Source organism: Piliocolobus tephrosceles, chromosome 5, assembly GCF_002776525.5.
Source record: "Piliocolobus tephrosceles isolate RC106 chromosome 5, ASM277652v3, whole genome shotgun sequence".
Lineage (NCBI taxonomy): Eukaryota > Metazoa > Chordata > Mammalia > Primates > Cercopithecidae > Piliocolobus > Piliocolobus tephrosceles.
The window spans coordinates 88,163,962-88,177,223 of NC_045438.1; the positions used below are offsets into that span (position 1 = coordinate 88,163,962).

At 38.0% G+C, this 13,262-nt stretch overlaps 1 protein-coding gene across 5 annotated transcripts in view; it reads left to right on the forward strand.

Annotated features, from left to right (window-relative positions):
- The first annotated feature begins 1,070 nt into the window (after window positions 1-1,070).
- CEP162 (centrosomal protein 162) overlaps window positions 1,071-13,262 on the forward strand; it is a 115,270-nt gene continuing 103,078 nt past the window's right edge. For 2 of the 5 annotated variants that reach the window (XM_023205211.3, XM_023205215.2), the window contains exons 1-4: window positions 1,071-1,159; window positions 2,293-2,408; window positions 7,587-7,701; window positions 12,845-12,991. In XM_023205211.3, the coding sequence (XP_023060979.2) occupies window positions 2,352-2,408; window positions 7,587-7,701; window positions 12,845-12,991 (319 nt within the window). In that variant the 5' untranslated portion in view covers window positions 1,071-1,159; window positions 2,293-2,351. Of the gene's footprint in view, window positions 1,167-1,257; window positions 1,452-2,292; window positions 2,409-5,718; window positions 5,749-7,586; window positions 7,702-12,844; window positions 12,992-13,262 lie in introns of those variants that run through there. The other 3 variants (XM_023205212.3, XM_023205213.3, XM_023205214.3) reach the window with 3 other exon arrangements.

Sequence of the window (13,262 nt, forward strand, 5' to 3'; positions counted from 1 at the left end):
TGTTTTAGGTGGGGATCTCAAGACATGTTCAAATGCTGTTAGGAAAAATCCCACAGCCAGCCAGAAGTCGAAGGATTACGGAGAAATGACCAGTGGAACAAGATCAGTGAGAAGAATGTGTAAAGGCTCTAGATCATACGTGGGAAGATAAGTCTTTGATAGAAGGTGGCAGGAAGTCAACTTCTCAATAAATGCTAGCTTAAGATAATTTTATTTTTCATATTTGCATCATAGTTCACAGCTCCTGGTTTGTACATATTTGGATTGCAAAAAAGACTTGAATAAACAGTTATAGCTAAAGATGAGGTCCTGAACTAAGTCTACCATCAGCAACATCTGCAGCTGTTGTAGATTTTACTTACACTATGCTAAATGCTGTCCTCTGAAACTCCAGCTAATGTTGTATGCTTTGAAAAAAGAAAATAAATAAAAAACAAAATCCAAGGCAGTAATTGTGAAATGCCAGCAAAGAATGGAGTTTTGAAAAGTAGGGGTAGCGGGAAGCCACAGAGCTCTGAGGCCAGGAGCAATAACTTAGTAACAACCTTGCTGTTTGTGTATTTTTGATTTCTTGCCCACTAGGTGGTGGAACAGAGTCCCCATCTAAACGACAGTTTTTTTTTTCCTCACAGGTTTGTGTTTCTCTCACAACGCCTACACAGGTCTTTGCACGCCAAATAAATCCAAGAAATTCAATCTCTTCAAAATTGCCCCTTGGAAAAACAGAGCGCTCGAATGACAAGTGTGGGGAAGGCTGGGAGGCGAAGATGCGGAGTGCGGAAACACAAGCACCAGGGGAGCTAAACTACATTTCCCAGAAAGCCATGGACTGGCCTACAACCACCGCGACCCCCAATCCGCTGGAAGCTTCCGTCTCGCTTCTACAGTAACCGGTTTGCCGCCGTCCTCTTTTCTAAGGAACATAGAGAAAGCCAGTGAAGGAAAGGCATTTTACTGCAGCAGCGAAGGTTTAGCCACTAGAGCGTCTTTCTGAGCCTTCGTTATTCCGACCTTCGCTTGTAAAGGCATTGGGAAACCTACGGCCCACGTGACCAGCCCTGGTCATGTGACTCCAGAACCCGGCAGCTGAAGTTTGTTACCCTGACAACTGGCGGACCCGCACAGATCTTCCGGGAAAGCGCGGAATTGGGAGGCAGAGGTAGGTGGTAAGTTGTGAACGCTGGTTTCCCACCCAAATCGTCCTGGCCGAGGCCGTGCTTCATACTCGACCGAAGGGCTTTAGTTTTCCGGGTCATTTCCCTTCTCCGCCTGGAGCCCACGGCGAATGCGTCTTTGTCTTCTCTCTAATTCCCGAACCGGCGCTTCCGGGGACGGGGTCGCAGCCAGGCTTGAGAAGCTTTTGGTGGAGTCTACCTCTGACCAAGCTATTCAGGCCATGACCTTAACCGCACTTACCCTGAACTGATCGAAAGTGCTAATGAGGGGAAGAGGTATTATTCTGCACAATGGGGAGGGTATTGTCTGGGTCTGCAAGCCCTCTTCCCCTCCCCCATCTCTACAAAAGAAAGCTGGGATTTGAGCTGCTCTAGGGAGTGCAGGAGCTGGGGGTCGACCCACGGTTGGGTTCATTAGGTGTGTAGGGGAACGCTTTCCGTTGCAAATCACTGGATTCTGCTTGTGTTCAGCGCGTAGTTTTTGTCGGTCTTACCTCGCTTCAAAAGAAACATGGTACTGATTTGTGTACTCCATTAACTCTAAGTATTCTGTAAGTATTTTGACTAAATTACTAATTCTTACTAAATTCTGTTTGTGTATATTTTGAAACATCCCCGTATCTGGATACAGTCTGCTTTACGAAGCTGTGCAGTCTGCTTTACGAAACTATTACTATGGATTGGTAAAATAACGAGCCGAGTGATAAGGCAGCACAAACAGTTATGTGCTTTGCAAGAAAGAAACAGTACTTTGGTTTGCTAACTTATAGTTTTTAAGATTCCCTGTGAGGACCTGGTTTGTGTTTGAGAGGTACTAATTAACACATGCACACAAACATAGGTTTGGGAAATATAGTAGAGACGACTCTTTAACAATTGGATGTTAACAGATGAAAACATAATTCTGAACGTTGAGTACAAGACATCCTTTCAAAGCTGATTTTCCAAATCGGTTTGCTTAATGAATTAGGAATCTCTTGACCAGCTTACTGGTTAAAAAAAAAAAAAAAAAGGGTACACGTATACTGAATCATAACAAATGTCTGAAGTTTAAGTCTTACTGTGTTCATGATGTGATGGATTTCCTCAAAAGATGTTTATGTCTCTTGTCATTTAGTGTTTCCAATGTTTGAGATACTTTAGAATGTTTACTTTGGGAGGTCAAAATTGTTGACTATGGCTAACTATTCCCAAGAAGAGCTAGATGAAGAGTTTGAACAGTTTATGAAAGAGGTAAGTTTATATTTTTAAAAACTGTATTGTCAAATTTGTCTCAAAAGACTCATCCTTCAATTCTGTCACCTCGAAGATACAGTTAGTCCATCACCAAACTCTCAACTCCCGTCATCCCTCTAGCTCTGTCCCTTTTCTGCCACTGCTAGTTCAGTGCCATCATCTCAACGGGGCTATTGCAGCAGTTCCCAACTCATGGCCCAGCATTCCTTTTACCACATTGCAGCCAGACTCTGTTCCTCCCCAGTAAAAGACTCTGTTGGTCTCCCATCACATGTAGAAAGAAAAACCAAACTCCTTACCATGGTTTTAAAGCCTTTCATGATTTCGCTCTTACCTGTCTCACTGCCTTCATATTCCTCTTTCATCCACTTTATTTATTCCACAGTGGCCTTTTTTCTCTCCCAGACATTTCAAGCTCATTTCACCTTACGAGCTTTGCACTCACTGTTCCCTCTGCCAATAATGCTCCTCCCTTACTCTTTACCTCGCTGGTGAAAATCTTAACTTAAATATCACCACTTCAGAGAGGCTTCTTCTGTTTATCCAGTGAAAGGTAACCACGAAGTCATTTCTTAGTCTAGTATGTATTTAATTCTTTTTATAGCACTTAGCACATTAATTATTTTTCTTGTATGGGTCTGTTTTTTGCTTCCCATTATAAGAATATATAATCTGTAATGTGATGACTCTGCGTTCATTGCTATTATATATGAACATGTTCATTACTATATGTACAGTACCTAATAATAAATATTTGAATGAGTACATTAAATGGTCATACCACGTTCTCTGTACAGTCATGCACCTCGTAAAGATGTTTTGGTCAGCAACAGACCACATATACAACAATGGTTCCATAAGATTATAATGGGGCTGCCCTATAAAGGTGTACCTTAATCTTTTGTACCATATGTTTACTGTAGCTTTTCTTTGTTTAGATACACAAATGCTTGCCATTGTGTTACAGTTGTCTGCAGGATTTGGTACAGTACATGCCGAACAGCTTTGTAGCCTAGGAGCAATAAGCTATATACCGTATAGCCTAGGTGTGGAGTAGGCTGCACCATGGAGCCATCTAGGTTTGTGTAAATACACTCTATGATGCTCCTGTGATGAAATCCCATTTCTCTGAACATATCCCCATAATTAAGCGATGCATAACTCTATTTATATAAATGGAGGGGCCTTTGTAGCGCATTCAAGAGAGTCACATTTTAAGCTATTATACGTCATACATTCTTGTTACAAAAAAAGGGGGGGGGAGTTTAATGTGGTACAAAAAAACTTCACTTTCATTGTCTGTCTCATGGAAAAACAACGCCTTCTTTGTAGGATTGTTTTAAGGATTAAAAAAAGCATCTACCTATTGCCAAGATGTAATTAGGCACTTGGAATAAGTTTCATTTACCATTTGAAAAGTTGATTTTTTAAAATTTCAAAAAATTAAATTTATAAGAATGATTTCTACTGTAAAAGATAGCAGAACAGGCCATTTAGAAGATATTTTTATTCTTCACTCATTTACCACCCTTCTAGCACACACATTCTCCAACACTCTCCTTCCCCCACCCTTCTGTCTCTGTCTCTCTCCCTCTTATATCCATCCTCAGTTGCATTGTGTCATTTTTTTTTTTTTTTTTTTTACTATGGAAGTCATGATTTTAGAGTCATGCTAACTTTTCTCACTTTGATAAATTATTGTTCAGTTTATTCAAAGACAGTTTATATATCTCTGTTTTTAGGAGAGTAGTGGTAACCAGCTGTTTAAAAATAGCTTTATTGAGACATAATTCACATACCATTTAATTGACCCATTTTAAATGTGCAGTTCTGTGGTTTCAGAGTTATGTAACCATCACCACAATCAATTGTAGGAATTTTTATCACCCCAGAAAGAAATCCCATAGCTGTTGGTAGTTACTCCATCTCCTCCTTCCCCCTTCCCTAGCCTTAGGCAACTACTAATCTGATTTCTGTCTCTAAATATTTGCCTGTTACAGACATGTTGTAGAAATGGAATTATGTATTATGGGGCCCTTTGGGTCTGGCTTCTTGTACTTAGCATGATGTTTTCAAGGTTCATCCATGTCATAGTATGTATTAACACTTCATTTCTTTTTATAGCTAAGTAATATTCATGGTGTAGATGTACCACATTTTGTTTTTCCACCTATCAGTTGAAGGACATCTGGGTTCTTTCCACTTTTTGGCAGTTACGAACAGTGCTGCTGTGAATGATCATGTACAAGTTTTTGTGTGGATGTGTTTTTGTTCCTCATGTGTATATGCCAAAGAGTGAAATTGCTGTATCATATGATAGCTGTGTGTTTGCCTGCCTATTTTCTAAAATGGCTGTGCTATTTTACATTTCCACTAGTAGTGTATTAGTTTATCAGAGTTCCAATTTCTTTTTTTTTTTTTGTAGTGGGGGACTGAGTCTTGCTCTGTTGCCCAGGCTGGGGTGCTGTGGTGCAATCTTGGCTGACTGCAACTTCTGCCTTTGGGCTCAAGCAATTTCCATGCCTCACCCTCCTGAATTGCTGAGATTACAGGTGCCTGCCACCACGCCCAGCTAACTTTTGTGCTTTTAGTAGAGTTGGGGTTTCACCATGTGGGCCAGTCTGGTCCCGAACACCTGACCTCAAGTGATCTGCCCACCTCGGCCTCTCAAAGTGCTGGGATTATAGGTGTGAGCCACTGCACCCAGCCCAGAGTTCCAGTTTCTCCATATCATTGCCAACAACTGTTATATCTGAGAATCAGCTTTTTTATTGTGTTTTATTTGTTTATTTAATTTTAATTTTTATTTATTTATTTATTATTTATTTCTTGAGACAGAGCCTTGATCTGTCACCCAGGCTGGAGTGCAGTGGCACAGTCTTGGCTCACTGCAACCTCTGCCTCCCAGGTTCAAGTGATTATCCTGCCTCAACCTCCTGAGTAGCTGGGATTACAGTCACGCACCACCACGCCCAGCTAATTTTTCTATTTTTAGTAGAGATGTGGTTTCACCATGTTGGTCAGGCTGGTCTCAAACTCCTGACCTTGTGATCTGCCGACCTCAGCCTCCCAAAGTGCTGGGATTATAGGTGTGAGCCACCGCGCCTGGCCTGTTTTGTTTTATTTTTAATTAATTATATTGATTAAAAAGAATTAATGAAAGTGCTGGGAAGCACTGTGGAAGGTTGTTCAAAGTAAAAACATTTATCATGTATTAGAAATCTTCATTTTTTTTTTCCCTTCTTTGTCATGGCCCTACAAGGTCAGTGGTACCACGCCTATGTTACAGATAAATAAACTGAAAAAATGGGAGGAGAGAGAAATGGAACACCTCAAGGTGAGACTGAAGTTTAGAGAGAAAGTGGAAAGTGATACAGTTAATTTCAGAAATTCAGATGAGATAAGGAATGTTTTTTCTTCCCTCCTCCTGTCTTCCTACCTGGTTGTTAATGAAGGCAGTAAGTTCTTCTTGAACGTTTGAAAATTGACATTGTTCAAGTCACTAAGGTAGAGTTTTTTGTTTGGCAAGTGGAAGTTTGGGGTGGGGGGCGGGGGCGCACGCACATGGGTGTGCCTGCTGTCATTTTAGAAGTTTAAAAGGTCACTCAGATAACAGTATTCTAGTTGGGGAACTACATAGCATAGTGGAAAGTGGACAGGAGTTAGTCAGACATGGGTTTAAATGTCACTTCGTAACACTTACTAACAGTTGCAATTTGGGCAAGTTACTTAACCTCTTAGAGCTTCAGTTTCACCATGAGTAAATTTCTGCAGGGTTGTTTAAAGATTAAGTGAGTTAACCTGAGTGTAGATCCTAACGTAGAGCAGGCATGTAGTAAATGTTGATTTCTTTTCCAGAAAAAGTAATGTAGAATGAAATTGAAAAAGGATCAAGAGCAGAGTCCTGGAGAAGTCTCCTGCTAAATAAATGGGCAAAAAGCCAAAAGCTATTAAAATAGATGGGTGGGAGTAGCCACAGATCTGAAGAATAACCCGGAGGAAGTGATGCTACTAAAGTCAAGATAGAGAGTTTCAAGAAGTAAGAGTAAGAGTTGATCACCAGTAGCAAATTCCATGATGTGATCAGGGAGGATAACTGACAGTGGTGCTTTATTCGTGGCATTTCGGAGTCATTTGGTGCCTGGAGGAGAGCTGTTTTGGATGGGAACCAGATTATAAGCGGTTAAGTCAACTCAAGGAGTTAGTGTGTCAAGGAAATGTGATAGGTCGAATAAAAGGGATATAGGGATAAGGAATTTTTTTGTTTTGTTTTACTTTTTTTTTTTTTTCAAAGTTGAGTAAATATTCATTTTTCATTCCACAATTGTGCCTGGTACTGTGCTAGGCAATGGAGATGCAGTGCTGAGCCGATATATAATCAGAGGGAAGGGAGGGGAGTAGAGAGAGAAGGGAGTGAACATACAGAAATCAAATGGGATAACCGAGGAAGGAAGAACCTAGAGAAGTTCTGCTTAGAGTGGAGGAAAGGATTGTGTTGTCTGAGAGACGAAAGAAGTGCCTTCACTACTACTTCACAGTTTAGTAGTGTAGTGAGATGGGTGGTGTTTGAAGGTTTTTATCTCTCAGCGAAAAGGGTGACCAAGTTACTGGCTAGGTGGTGGGGGGTGGTATTGAGGTTAGAGCATGAGCTTTAGGAGTGTAGTTAAATTTGGATTGGAAGAGTAGAAAAAAGCAAATAAGCGTTTATCAATCGCTGAAAAAATATGCTGATTTTTCTGGTCAATTTCATTCTCCTCTTTACACCCTGAAACTCAGTTCTTCCTTTTCTTGAAATTCTGTTTCTAGAGTGGTGCTATGCAATTTTGTTCAGCCATTATTTATTCTTAAACCCTAGAGAATGTCTAGAAGACAGGATTGTATCCTCCTATTTTTTCTTTCCTGAAAAAAATTCTTGATCAAGTTTTGTCTTTGTTGTTATTCTCCTGGTTTACTTGTTTAATTATGAAATTGATGCTCAGAGATGTATGTCTGATTTTTAAGTTATTTTGGCCAAATAGGTTTGTGGCTATGAACTTATACATTATTGGTGAGAATGTTATTTATCTATGTGATAGCTGAACTCTGAGCGAACTAATAGAAACATGCTTAATGATGAATCTGAAATTCTTGAATTTACACTGTGTTTTCAAATTCACTATCTTATATCTAATTCAGCTTTCAGATGATTCTTTTGAAAATTCAGACAAAACAGCTAGACAATCTAAAAAAGAAATGAAGAAGAAAGATACAGTGCCTTGGTGGATAACTGAAGATGATTTTAAAGATGATGGTAAATGTTGCTGATTTTTAGTTTCAAATTATTTGACCACAAGGGGTCAGTCAAGACCTGTATTTTGTTACTTCACTGTAAATAAAGAAAATAATACTAATAGTGTGGATTTTTGAAGTTTGAATTGATTTTCATATAACTAGTATTTTATTATGTATTTATTATGTAATTGAGAATCTGTGTTATAACATTATCAGCTTATTTTACATAGAGATAATTTATATTTATTCAAATTAAGGTGACAATTCAGGTATATTTATTATCATATTTAATGATAAATTGATTTAATGTGATTTAATAAGATATTCTGGCAGTATATTAATGTCATTGCATTGGGAAGAGTAACAAACCTATAGACTTTGGTATCACAGTTTGTTAATGACAGTAGTAAAAAAATTTGCTATATATATGTCTCATATACATATATGTATGTCTCATATATATATGTATATGATATACCCAGGCTGAAGGGCAGTAACACAATCATAGCTCATTGTAACTTCAAATTCCTGGACTCAAGCAATATTCCCACCTCAGCTTTCTGAGTAGCTAGAACTACAGGTACATGCCAACATGCCTGTCTAATTTTTTTGTATTTATTGTAGAGATAGGGTCTCTCACTATGTTGCCCAGGCTGATCTCAAACTTGCCTCAAGCAGTCCTCCCCCCTTGGCCTCCCAAAACGCTGGGATTACAAGCATGAGCCACCACACCTGGCCTAATAGGTTTACTATATATGATACTGCCATATCTGTCAACAACCCCAACTGCTTCTATTTCAGTACTTACATTCATACCATTTGTGGATCAGTGTTAAGCACAATTTTGTAAAATGATAGACTTTCTGGATCTCTAGAGAAAAAATTTACATAGGGACTTTTTTTTCCCCCCCATAAAAATTGAGCCTGAATTCATGTCATAATTAAGGCTCTGCATGATCTGACTGGAACCCTGCCTTCTCGTGTGTTCTAGCCATACTAAATCATTCCTCATTTCCTGGAAATACCATAGGCCTCCCTGCCTCTGTGCATTATCTCATGCTTCCTTGCCATTAGAATGCCTTTCCTCTCATCCTTCTTGCCCATTAAAGCCTAACATCACCACTTTTTGCAGTCCTTCACCCTATCTTCTAGCTCTCTTGTCACAATTAGTTTCTCCTTCATTTTGATGTCAGAACACCATAGTAACACTTACACATTGTGTTGATAGTTGTAACCTATAGGACAACTCCTGAGGTTGGCAGTTTTGTGAGGGTAGGAAACCCTTCTTTGTCCTTATATCCCCTGACCCTCAACATTAAGTGATAAATTTGTTTAATAAATGCATATTAAAGTAGATTTGACAGTCACTTCTCTGTTCTTTTTAATACTGTAGTTTAAAGAAATTCCTTATTGAAAAATTCAGTGTGTTTTTTATAAATTCTTATGCAACATGCTGAACTTTGTAGTGAAGAATAATGTTTTAGAATCTCTCCCTGCTTTTAATGCTTGAAAAGGATATTATAGGATGAAGTACTGTTGGAATTATTGACAAAGATTTGGGATATAAAGCCTTTTGTCTAGAAGATAATGAATCAGAGCAGATATATACAGCCTAATCCTACAGGAAAAGAATAGCTCCTAGACCAAAAATATTCACATGTAACCTGATTGATGGTATTAATAATTTTTTTAAATGTATCAAAAATAGATTTGATTAGTGAAAGAAGGAAAGAAGGGTAGTCAAGAAGCAAACTTTGGCAATGTCAACTTAAACAGAGGGAGGTTTCCCTGTCCACAGGAATAACCTGCTCCCTGATTCAAGCAAATGTTTACTGAGTTCATATTATATTCTAAATACTAGGCATTAGTATAAAAAGCCAAGACATGATTCCTGTATCAAGAGTGTAGAACCTTCTGAGGGAGAATTCAACACCCCTCTTGAGAAAAGGAATGCATTACTAGTCTTAAGACAGGTACCATTAAACATTAACGGTGAGCAACTTTTACATTATAATTTTGCCTGTTTCATGGTTGCCATAGGAATAAAATGGTCGGCTTAGAAGGTGAAACTATCTCATCCTCTTGCTGATTGTATTCTTTATTGTACATAACTAAACTAGATCTTTATTTCTGTTACATTAATCTCTTGTGAGCTTGGTTAGTGTGAGCTATAACACCGAGTCCTGCCTTAGAGCCAGGGTGACACCCTGGACATGTTGCCACCACAGCACACCAACTTAGCATATACTTTTGCATTTGAAGCATCTGTGAATCTATCTCTTGATTTTTTACAACTTATGGGAGGTTATTATTTGATCCAGTAAAACCATTATTCACAGAAAGGCATAAAATAAATTGATTCTTAGCCTTTTCCAAGAGGACACTAATTAGGAAATTGAAGTCAGAATTTGTGACTTCTTAATAAGGCTTCCTTCTAACCAAAAGTGATATTTTTTTCTAATCTTAATATTTATAGCACACATTTTCAGTCATAAAATGTGTTTTGAAGAAAACAAAGAATAAAAATATTAAAAAGCAAAAAACAAAAACAAAGCATTACTCATTATAATTATTTACCTTTTCCATATATCAGTTTTTTACAACAAATATATACTGTTAAAATGAGGAAATTTTGATACTGTATAACTTTACCAGTTTTTTCTAGTGCTCTTGTAATACAGAGCAAGACCGTGTGCCTGGCCTATGAGGATGAGCATGATCCAACCATTGACTTCTTGCTCTGGGCTTATTTCCCCTTAGGCTTGCCCTCACCATCTGAGTCCAGTCTCACTGGCCTTCTTGCGTCTGCAAATGTGTCCTGCCCTTCCCATTGTCATGCTTCTGTACCTACTATGTCCCCTGCCTGTACTGGTCTCCCTGGCCTGGTTCACCTAGTTATTTCCTGCTCTTTCTTCATATCTTAGCAAAAATGTTACTTCCTCATGGAAATATTCTTGGATTTTCCTGTCTTGGTATACCCCCCCAATTAATCTTATATAATTCCTTCAAAGCAGAGTTATAATTCACATTTAACTTTGCTCTATGAACAGTGCTGCTTCTCTGGTAACCTCCAATGGTTACTGTTTTCTTTACCACGTCTCTTGTTCCATTAGACTTGGAAAAGGAGTAGGTTATTGTTCATTGCTGTTTCTAGACTGTTCTCCCTCCAATCTCCTTATGAACCTTGCCATCAGGCCACCTACCTACTATGTTTCTTTGTTGCAGTTATCTACTGAACTCCGGGTTATTCCTCCTCTTTCCTCAAAGATTTAAGCTGCTGTTTCACTGTGAGTCTCCAATTCTCTTGTGTAATTATTGGTGACTACATTAACAACATAGCTGTTGCCTCTAATAACCTGACTTCTGAGTTCCTTAAACTTCTTTACACCAAAAAATCTTGCCTACCACATCATAGCCACCTCCTCCCTCTAATAGCTTCTCATTTCACTTGTTAGAAAAGCTGATGACCTTCATTCAAGCTACCACCCACGTCAGTTCTACACCCTGACTTTTCTGACCTCCCAACTTAGACTACCTTTCTCTTGCTTATGCCAATATCACTACATTGGGCCTCCTTTCTCCTCACACATGCCTAGGCATTTTCCTGCCTTAGAGGCTTTACACTTCTTTCCTCCTCCTTAAACACTCTTCCCCCATGTATTCATGTAGATTGGTCCCTCACCCCCACCAAGCCATAGCTCATGTGTTAACTTTTCAGTGAAGGCCTTCCTGACCATCCTTTTTAAAGTTGTAGTGCCCTCCATTCCTGCATTCTCTGTTCCTCTTTCTCATTTTATTTTTCTTCTTGGCACTTAACTGTTTTCTAATGTACTATTTAATTGCAATGTACTTATTTTACTTGTTGCCTCCCTCAAATCACATGAATGAGCAGGGATTTTTTTCTTTTTTGTTCACTGATAAAGCCCCAGCATTTAGAACAATGCCTGGTGTGTAGTAGGCACCCATGAATATTTGCTGTTGATTGTCCCCTCCTGTTAGATTTTAACCTTCATGATGGTAAAGGACTTCATTGTATAGCTGGCACTAACAATGTTCTAGGCACATAGTTTGTCAAAAAATTTGAATAAAGTAAATAATACTCGGAACTTTTGCTACATAAACATCAGTTATACTTTTTCACCCAGGATTCATGGAACATTTTTAAAACTTCTTATTATAAAAAAAATTCAAACATATACATAAGTACCACATACTCCTGTGTGCCCATTGCCTAGCTGCAACACTTGTTATTAACTCATGGCCAATCATTTTTCATCAATGTTCTCTCTTATTTTCCACCTTCCAACACTCAGGATTATACTGAAACAAATCTCCAACAGCATATCAGTTCTCTCCACGTATATTTCAAAGTATCTCTGAAAATAAGTACTCTCTTTTTAAAATATAACCAAAAAATACTGTCTAAGAAATATCTATAATAATTTCTTAGTATCATCAAACATCTAATCAGTCATAAAACACTTTTAATATGCTTAATATATATTAGCCTTAGGGAAAATTTCAAATTCCTGAATGCTGTGAGAGACTATAATACCCTCCTGTCCCCAACAATATGCACATATCCTGGCATGAGAACCTCTCCTGCAGTGAGCCACTGATTCCATTGTTTTAGAAATAATGAGTTTGAAAGAGCTTTAACTATTTCCATCTATTTTTTGAAATGATATTTACACTAACGAAGGCTTCTCTCTAGCCTAGTAGGTTTTTAATTGTACTACTTTGCCCCCTTGTATTTTGTTATACTGATTCATGCCGCCCACAGTCTATTTCCAATAGTGTTAAGAGTTGCGCAACAAAAACCCTCTGAGAAATGTAAAGAACAGAGGGAATGAGGCAGAAGATATTCTTAAAGTAGGATGGTATACTGTATTAAGTACTTGGGCTTCAAAGTGATTAAAAAAAAAATTTTGTCTTATGGTGCAAACCTTTGAAGTATTCTATTTAATATGATACAGTGCCACCAAATAGAATTATAATCTTTCTTTTCTGATTGTTAGGTCTGATGGATTTTTATTTAATAGAGCAGATTTATTTTGTAGGTTCTGTGCATAAAATTAGCATAACATCATTATTGTGTTGTCATAGTGGTCAAAACAATTCTTTGAACATAAATGTTCATCTGTATTAAATTGTGTTCCTAGGACCGCTTGGAACAAATGTGAGCTATTTGAAAACAAAGAAGACTTCTCAACCTGTTACAGAAATAGAAGAGGAGTCTGCTGAAAAGATTCAATTTCTTAAGAGCAGTGGAACCTCTCTCTTAAGTACTGATAGCTTAGAAACAAATGGTAAGAAATGCAAGGGATATGAGTTGGTCAATTATTAATTGTTATGCTTATATTCAGAATTACAAAAGTTAACTATCTTGAAGCCTCCTTTACTGAAACATGTAGACAGATTTAATATCTTCCTACAGGTTTAGAATTATCATTCTAGAGAAGCTTTAAACCTTACATATTATTAATATGAATTCATATTTGATGAGTAAGAGAGTAAATATTTGTAAAATTTTTAAAATTTACTACATAATGTCAGTAAATGCATCATTCAAATCAATGT